The following is a 9,594-nucleotide window of genomic DNA, read 5'->3' as shown; positions in this document are numbered from 1 at the left end:
TTGGATCAGCCTGCCGATCTAACCTGAGCCGCAAGGCCCGGCCCGAGTCACCCGATTGGGCCGCAAGCTCAGGTCATCCAACAAGTCCATATCGATCGGGGTCAGACCGACGACATTCTGTTTTGACTTTGAGCTACGTTACGCACACAGATTTCCCTAACGTTACGCACACAGATTTCGCATTCCTCCACGTAACCAATGCAGCCCCTCCACATGAGACAACGCAGCTAGCCAATACGTACTCGAACGCACACGTAAAAAATCCGAGGGCTCGCTCGTGCGTGCGTGCGGGGGACGGACGGGGCAGTTGAGCCGAACAGATTCAGGTAGTTGGGAAACGGTTGCGTGAGACGAGCTAGCTCTCTCCCTCTCTATCACTCTTGTGGATCCATCTTGCCCCTGGCTTGCTTGCATGCACGCCCGGTTTGCCCACCCGATCCCACCTTCCCCTCTCACCCCCCAGTCACAGCTACCGGCAGCTGCAAACCATCCGCCTGTACATATACCACGGCGCCCTCTCCGTCATACTTGCTCTCCGGTCCTCTATTAGCTCCTCTCTATCCCGGCGATCGAGAGCCACGCCGCGGGGAGTACGTATCGTCGATCGGTTACCCATGGACAACTTTCCTGAGGGAGTGGACGATCACGACCTGCAATCGCACGACGAGCTGCTTCGCCACCTGCAGTACCTCCCTCCGACGCCGCTGCCTCATCCGGGGGCGCTCATGGATCAGCCGCAGACGTCGTCGGCGATCCCCGAACTGGTCGACTGGGCGTCCCTCCTTCTCCCGCTGGGATCGGGCGCCGGGACGTCGCAGCAGGTGGCCGCGCCGGCGGGTACCGGTCAGGAGGAGATGATGAGCGGCATGGAGACGGCGGCGAGTGGCGGCGGCGGGGGCAGTAGTGCAGGGGCCGGGGTAAGCGGCGGGGAGCCGGTGGCCAAGGAGAGGAAGCCCGCCGGCTCGCGTGGGAGGAAGGCCACCCGGCCGCGGTTCGCGTTCCAGACCAAGAGCGAGAACGACGTCCTCGACGACGGCTACCGGTGGAGGAAGTACGGCCAGAAGGCCGTCAAGAACAGCGCCTTCCCAAGGTATATACCGCTTCTCAATTCTCATCGTGGAACATGTGTGGTACGTTGCAGGTTAGCATGTGATGCATGCATATGTCCAAGTTAACGTGTTCTTTTTGTTGTGTGCTCGGTGTAGTGTAGCTAGTCGAACAAGCTTAAATGGAGTATCGCCGTTTAATTGCACCCTAGCTCGCTAGTTGCTTCGTACTTGGATTCGACAAAAAGAGAACTTAATTACTTCGTGCTTCTAATTATGTTACAAGGTGTATATTGTCCTTTTTTTTGGGTGAACAAAGTATATTGTCCTGTTTGAGACGAGGAAGGGCGTAGCAAGAGACAAAAATGCTTCGAGCAATTGAGAATAGGCATAGATTTGCTGATATTCCCAAGTACATTCGCCATATTAGTTTCTTGCTTGAACCTTAGGGCAGATGGCATCTATTAAAATTCCTAACTAATCACACATTGAGGAGATATATCATAAAGCTACATCATAATCAAATTGTGGGTGATCTCTCCAAAAATAATTGCATTTGTGTTGCTCAACAGTTGAATTTCATAAAGTAGACTCTATATGGATTGAATCTGCTACCCGATTCTCACATGAATAGCCAAGGAACTAGTAGGACAAACATTGATTCTTTGGACGTGTCAATTGGGTCTTTTTTGGTAATTCTCGCTGCCTCGTCTAGTTTGATCCCCATTGTTGAGTCATTACTATACTTATAAACATTGTTTCTTGCATCGGCACGATCGTGACTTGGGGAGGAAGTATGAGGTGGAACTACACGTTGTTATGGGATCAAGGCTTGTATGTGATAGAGGTAGCGATGGGAAGACCTAACAAAGAGGGATGAGGAATAAATCTAAACATATAAGCAAGAAGTGTTGATAGTTAGGCCCCACGCTACTAACGGACCAAAGTTGTCATGTCAGCATAACTCATGGTTGGGATGGTTGAAGGGTGAACTGCGATTTGCATCATGTTTGAGGTTGCGACACGAACCGAACGACGAACATATACACCACATACACCGTCTTCTTATGTGCATGACTTCTCGCATTCTCGTCTCCCCAACTTCCACCTTCTCTTCTAACTCCTTGCTTCCACCATCGCACCCGTTCCATAAATCGTAGGCACAGAAGCTATATATGTGATGCCTTATAGGGGTGTTGCGCCACGATGATGCCTTCCACTAAGATTATGTCTAGTAGTGCTGCGATGACACAACTAGGAATTTGACTAAGATTGATGGGAAGGAGAAGCAAAGAGGGTAGCCACCCCCATCGCCATTATGGTCAACTTGTAGATGGTCAACTCATCCACCTGCTTCCTTTGTCCCTCTCCCTTCCTTCTCTCCATTGAATTATTTCTTCCACGCATATGTCTTCTTTCTTCCTTCACATCTACCCCCTACACACATCGGACGGTATTCAAGCGTTCAATCCATAACATGGCTAGGTTGACCAGGCGTATGATCCCTATATTTTCGCATTTGACCCTAGATAGTCATATCGGAGAGATAGTAGGTCGAACTGAAGCACCTATAATTTGATTTCATAGCTCAATTCTATGCCTCACTAGTGTTTTTTTTTAAAAAAAACTTATGTGGTATGATCTGTAAAACATTTTGTAATGTACCGCAACAACACATGCAAATACACACCATGCATGCATATGGTGAAATGACACATCCGTTATCGTTGTTGCCGTAAACCCCAAACCGTAAACACAGCTACATGCACCTATTGATTATGGAGCAACTACTAGTAAGTATGCAATGCCAGTATATGCAATTTTGGCCTTAATTACTATTCTTTTCGCCCGATTAATGCATGCCCTTGACAACATTTTTGTGATGTTTCAGGAGCTACTACCGGTGCACACACCACACGTGCAACGTGAAGAAGCAAGTACAGCGGCTGGCCAAGGACACGAGCATCGTGGTGACCACGTACGAGGGCGTCCACAACCACCCATGCGAGAAGCTCATGGAGGCCCTCAGCCCCATCCTCAGGCAGCTCCAGTTCCTCTCGCAGCTCTAACCTGTCATTTAATCGTCTGTGCGAAGAGTGTATATCGTACACACTGATCTATATATACACACAGCCCAGCGTACTCACTTCGGGAAAGAGAAGGAAAAAACTTGTCCTACCTCCCGGTCACCATATATACAATTATACAGCAGCTGATCCAGATATGTACTCGTTGATTCCATGCATGGTGCATGTGAAAATGTATGTCATTGCAGATATATAGTCCTCGTCCTTGTAAATAATGCAGGTAATCGTGCAAATTAATCCTACATTTACCATTTGATTTTATTCTGTCTATCATGTACTGTATATCCTATCCATCCCTGTGTTGTAGGGCGTGTGTAATCCTCTCTTGCACACGAATGAGGGCACTCCATCCATTCTGTTCCTTTGTAAAAACTACTACGCGGACCACAAATACCATTATGATTTTGGTACGACAACTGATGCAACGATGGTGTTCCAGGCTTCATGCAGCGGGCGTGATGAATGGGTTCTCTTGATTCGTCCTACCGATAGTGGATATATATTTGTTGCATGTATAGCATGGTCCTTCATTTTGTAGGGCATATCTTTCGATGCACACAAGGACACTTAATTTATATTTTGGACGCAACTTTGACGATGAAATTTATCAAAAAAAAAAACTATGAGTTATATGCCACAGAATTATGTCATTTGATTCATGTTTGATTTTTTTTTCACATGATATAGTTTATTGAGATATAAATCATATTTTCCTGGTCAAATTATTAGTCATAATTAAGAACCGAATTGGTACGTGAGAGCATCCGGGAGAGGCGATCAGAAGGCGGCGGCCACAAACCCATCCACGATTATGTTCTCCTTGCCAACGACGCCACCCAGTCCGCTCTGCCTCCGTTGACCTTGGGGCCTTTGAGGTCTAGCAGACCACGACCCCTCGCCGGTGGGAAATTTACGTTCTTATTTAGGTTGTTTTTAGTGTCTTTTTCGGGATGGTGAGGCATCGACTACATCTGAAAGTCAGAATAAGATCGTCCCCGCCCTATCCTCGTCTTGGTGGTGCGTCTAGCGCTGGCGTAGGACATGTGGAGTTTTGTGTCTCGCGGATTTCCCGAGATTCGATCGGATTTCATGTTCGTTGATGTGGTTTCATGTCAGTCTCTTCCCATCTATGGTTGTTATAATTGGCGATGGTTGTTGCTTTGTGCGCTGGCGACAGGATTTGTCTGACTCTCGTGATGGAGAGAGAAGAGGACGGTTGCGCGTCTTCGGCTCGTGCTAGTGTTTGTAGTCGTCGCTAGGTGGTCCGAGTACCTATTTGCAATTTCTATTACGTTTTAAGTTATTTGTACTAGTATTGATGATTATTAATATGTTGGTGGAATTTTAGCAAAAAAAAATTACAAGTCATAATGGCACAAAATATCTAGTGGTTTGTATCCATAGACATAGGGAGTATTTTATTACCTGGGTCAAGTAATAAAGCCATACCGTCCCTCAGACAAAAATACATGTAACAAAGTGTACGCAAAAGCGTTTTCGGAGGGGTAAATTTGGATGATCGATGTAAAGATCCTCGGGAGAGGCAGATTGTGTATAATAATACATAAAGTTGAAAATGATAACTTCCTACCAAAATGTATAGAAAAGGAAATTAATAAAAGAATATCCATTTTGTTCCATCCTTCCAAAGATATAGGCCGAATTTGAATTTTCATAGTCTCCATGCACAATATTGATCATGATTTTAATTTATATTGGAACACAATTTTGTAAAATGATATATATGACATAAATTTACAGGACAAAACAACAATATTATTCTTACGTACACAATCCGTTTACTTCTGCGCACATCTGTGGTCAAATTTAATACTGACACATGCAAAATAATTCAAATTATAATTTAGAGCGGAGGATGTAGTGTAGAAAGGAAGAGTTTGATTGGTATTCTCTTTTTTTTCTTCGGGAATCTTAGAAAACTACCATTGCTAAAAAAGTATGGATCTTTATTATTATTTTATTATTCCATAAAAATACACTCACGTTTCTGCAAAAATGTGGAAGTTGGTTAGCAATAATATATAACAAATCTAAATTTGTTTTTGAGCATACAAATCTATACTCTGTCTTCTACCACACAAATGGGCTATTCAGGGAGGTCACCCAGTAGAGCCCATTACCGAACGGACCACGAACCGTGTAAAGACCATGCGGCCCACTCAGCGCGTCTGAACAAAGAGTCTACTCCTCCCATTCCCCCAGAACATCAGGTAACCATCTCGCCGCCGGCCGCCGCCACCGTCCTCCCTCGCTGCTTTGCCAGGCCTGAACATTGCGCGGCGCCGAGGTAGTTCGCTGCAGGGAGTGTAGCCGTCTAGAAAGGTATTCACTGCACAATATAACTCCGGATTTTGTTTGTGATGCTTGTTTCTCATGTGCCGAACCTCAGCGCTAGGGTTCTAGGCGCGGAGATCCGTAGGTGGTAGGGGATTCGTTAGTAGTTTCCGGTTTTTTGGTCGAGATAAACCGTAACGAGAGGAACCGGAAGAATCTTTATTAGGCCCGATATTTGACAGGATTCATAGCTGGGAACATTCGCTTGGATTTGGATTGTAGGGACAACTGCAGACTAGATTGTTCTGATGGGTGAGGCTGCAGACTGCAGGCATCGGCATAAATTTGCAGCTACAGTCCCAAAGGCTTGTCCTTTTTGGGACAAATATACGAATATTTAGGTGAGATTATATCCGGCAAACCACAGGGCAAGTGCTGTAACTGGTGTAATATATTTGATTTGGACGAGATTATGTTTTTGCAGTATCTAGTAGTTTTACCATGTAATTTGAGTGAGGAGAACTGTGCTAGTTGCATTTTGGCGCAGCGTCTGTTAATTGACAGCTATCAAAACACATAAATCACAGGATTATGCTGTGAAATAGATTTTGTGTTGGCGACACATTGTCTGAGATTGTTCGTGATAGCACATTATATGGTGTTATAGGTTAGCTTACTAATTGGTGTCATAAGATGGGTCAATGGGATAAATTTTATGATAGTTCAAGGCTATGTGCAAAACTAATTAACCATTTTGTACAGAGATGAGGGAATTGATTTCTGAACATCATACAATTCATGTCATCCTTTACAAAAGTGCAGACTATGTATCCCTTTATCAGGATAAAACTTCTACAACCAGAATAGAAGATTAAACAACTATTCTTTTGAAAATTAAGATTAAACAACTATCCCTGGTTGTGTTAGGTGTTGATGAAGCTAAATATGGAAATTATCTCCTGATATGTCTCATTTGTATGCATTCCGTACCCACGGAATAAATGTCATAAGTATATTTGCAGTCTGAACTCTTATCTCATTACAGCAGTTAATAATTAGTCCATTGTTTCTTGATGTTGCGAATATAGGGAGGACATAGTGTGTGAGTCCAGAACTCGAAGATGAACAAGGGGAAGATTTTTAAGTTAGCCAAGGGTTTCAGAGGAAGGGCTAAAAACTGCATAAGAATAGCCAGGGAGCGTGTTGAAAAAGCATTGCAATATTCATACAGGGATCGGCGCAACAAGAAAAGGGACATGCGATCTCTCTGGATTGAGCGAATCAACGCTGGTACACGGCTCCATGGGGTATGTATCCATTTACGCATGAGGTTTTACAAGGAAATGCGTTTCTTGCATTTTTATTGTAAAATAAAAATTCAAATAAACCATCTGCTATGTTTTCCTACGCACAAGCAAAATAAGATACCATAGCCTTAAGTGTTTGGGTTTCAAATTTGATACTGTAGGCACTTGTTTAATATACTTGTCTTAACTGACCATGCAGGTGAACTATGGCAACTTCATGCATGGACTGGTCAAGGAGAATGTCCAACTCAACAGGAAGGTGCTTTCAGAGCTGTCGATGCATGAGCCATACAGCTTCAAGGCTCTTGTTGATGTATCACGCACTGCGTTCCCTGGGAATAGGCCGCCTGTCAAGAAGGAAGGATTAGCTAGCATTCTATAGAAAATCCTTCCTCAACAATTCAATCTACTAGTTACTGTTGCATCGAAAGTAAACTGATAATGTTACAGCTCAGGTTGTAACCTTGCAATGTACTGATGCGGTGGGTGGGTAGCGCATCACATTCTATCTGTTATTCTGTCTGGTAGCCTGTTGAACAGAGGTTACATGTACTGTACTTCTTGCACATCTTTTGTGATTAAGTTGCTACGTTTACGGACAATAATCCTTTAGAATTGGTCATTTGTGTCTTGTGTATAATAAAGCTAAGGCGGCAACCAAAAGACTACCCATTTTTTAAGCATGACAAAAGAAGATCTGGTCATTTAGGGTCGACAGTTTTTCTTAGTACTTGCTTTCATATAAGTCGTGGAATCTCTGAAGGTTCGTCGAATAGGCCGCATCATCTTCTCTTCAGAGAACAGACCATCCTTAAATAGCCACTGCATGCCGATCTATAAAATGTGGGTGTGCAAAATTTATCATGACATTTATATGTCTGCACATTTGTTGGTCCACTTCTTGCAGGCAGCATTTCATGCACCCTTGTTCTGGTAATTTACATCCCTTCACATGCCCTCTGGACTATTACTTTTAACTTCTTGCCTCTCCTGATGAAACTTGCATCTGAAGTCTTGGAGTTCTTGTGAAGTTCTGTTGAATTGGCCGCATCATCTTCTTTTGGAAGAACAGACAATCATGTCGACTTGCAAAAGTTACCATAACAGCAATATGTCTGCACGTTGCCTGGCCCTTCTTGCTGTTAGCGTTTCATTCACAGCTCCCCAGTTGTGTAACTTACTTATTTTCATCCTTTTACATGCTCGTTTCTCTAACCATGTTGCTTTTAACTCGCCCCTTCTCCTGATGGAACCTGCATCTCCTGGAGACCTTTTTGGTAACCCTAAACTCTAAGCACAGACATCATTCAGCAGTTGGCACATGGTGTCATTGTCCATCTTTGGGTTGCCGTTGCTTTCTCCTTCATCTGGGAGGCTCTTGGGGCAGGTTCCTCTTGATTTCAGACTACTGTTAGGTATGCCGATGGCAAGAACGAAAGCGATCTTCCCCTGAAACGACGCGGAACATCGTTTTCGATTTTGCATGGCCGATCTGATGTTTTTTCATAATCATATACTAGGCGCGGTGAGATGGCGAAGAGATTTAGGGCTGCTGAGTGCTCAAATCGCACTCAGTTGGTGGGCAGTTCCTGCCTGAGTTGGTTGGTCGGTACAGTACTGCGGTATAGTATTTGTATCAACATAAAGCATGCGTAGACAAGGCAGCCTGAGAAAGATAAACTTTCAGACGTGATTTTGGGTGCTCCTAGATTCGGTGATGTAACATTACATGACGTCGGATTAGCCTAGTTGTGCTTAATTAGTACTAGCAGCAGCAACCGAAATAAGCTGCGTCTGGTTAGGTTAATGTGAAGTACAGTGTGTTTATGTGCAGGTTCAGGCCTCCTCCCCCCTGGAGGATGACATATAATGAGGCATCTGAACCTACAATTATCAATCTCTCATGGGTGCTGGATTGTGCATGATGCTGGATCATGAAGTAGTGGGATCCAGAAACTGTTGGGCAACTTCTCGTGGTGATGCCACATGACTTTGTCCAAGGTCGTCTCTCCCCCTTTGCGAAGTCAGACGCAGAACATGCTAGTAGGTCAACTCGAAACTCTATTTTATCAGCCCCTGCATCTCTTGTTCTTCTGATCATGTAATACATGGACAAGAAGCAGTTTGGTAGTTTGCAACTTCTTCTCTCTGAAAGCTTCCACTCGTTTTTGTATATGTTGTCAGCCGAAAGAGGAAGAACCAGCCTAGAGTAAACATAAGCTAGGAGATATTTCATTAAAAAAATCGTGAAAATAAAATGCAATGAGACGTGAATGGGGCTTCTGACAGATCACAGGCTCATGGTGTGCTCCACTACTATTCATAGCTTAGTATAGTTCCCTTTTGTAGCTTGTTAAAGCAAGACAGGATTTGACATGGCAATGCATTGACTGAGTTTGTTAACTAACATTTTCTTGAGGAATCTCAAGAAATGTGCGTGGTGTACGAACACGATCTTTATCTCACGCACGAATATTTATATCTTTCCGCCACGAGTTGGCGAATCGGTGGAAGTCCGGTTGAATGCTTCCACATACAAGTGGCAAATCATCAGGCCCGCTGACAACTCATATCCGTGGTTCGTTAAGCACTGGAATTTCGTCACCTCCCCGTTAATATCTCTTCATCGCAGTGATTCCTTGCGGGCAAAGCTAAGGATGAAGAGGTCCTTGTGTATATAAAACAACGGAACAGAAGAAGTCTCTTCCGTTTCAAGCCAATCATTTATCTGTTTCCGTCGCCAGATTGTGAACATATATACATCCGTGTATATGTGACGTTCACTCTTGACTTGGCAACTAGCTCACGCACGGCACCATTCGCTGGCAACAAGAGCCGTGAATGAAGAAAAATAAAAAT

At 44.2% G+C, this 9,594-nt stretch overlaps 2 protein-coding genes across 2 annotated transcripts; both read left to right on the top strand.

The window, feature by feature from the left end:
• The first annotated feature begins 541 nt into the window (after positions 1-541).
• On the top strand, positions 542-3,549 carry LOC127326309 (uncharacterized). The gene is made up of 2 exons (XM_051353169.2): positions 542-1,090; positions 2,938-3,549. Exons 1-2 carry the CDS (start codon positions 615-617, stop codon positions 3,113-3,115), a joined length of 654 nt encoding a protein of 217 aa, XP_051209129.1. The 5' UTR covers positions 542-614; the 3' UTR covers positions 3,116-3,549.
• Positions 3,550-5,316: 1,767 nt separating this feature from the next.
• Positions 5,317-7,350, top strand: LOC127326318 (uncharacterized). The gene is made up of 3 exons (XM_051353181.2): positions 5,317-5,476; positions 6,517-6,735; positions 6,935-7,350. The coding sequence occupies exons 2-3, from the start codon at positions 6,550-6,552 to the stop codon at positions 7,115-7,117; spliced, it is 369 nt and encodes a 122-aa protein (XP_051209141.1). The 5' UTR covers positions 5,317-5,476; positions 6,517-6,549; the 3' UTR covers positions 7,118-7,350.
• The last annotated feature ends 2,244 nt before the right edge of the window (positions 7,351-9,594 follow it).

Source organism: Lolium perenne, chromosome 1 (assembly GCF_019359855.2).
Source record: "Lolium perenne isolate Kyuss_39 chromosome 1, Kyuss_2.0, whole genome shotgun sequence".
Classification (NCBI taxonomy): Eukaryota; Viridiplantae; Streptophyta; class Magnoliopsida; order Poales; family Poaceae; genus Lolium; species Lolium perenne.
The sequence above is the reverse complement of the archived record's forward strand: the minus strand, read 5'-3'. Positions and strand labels throughout refer to the sequence as shown.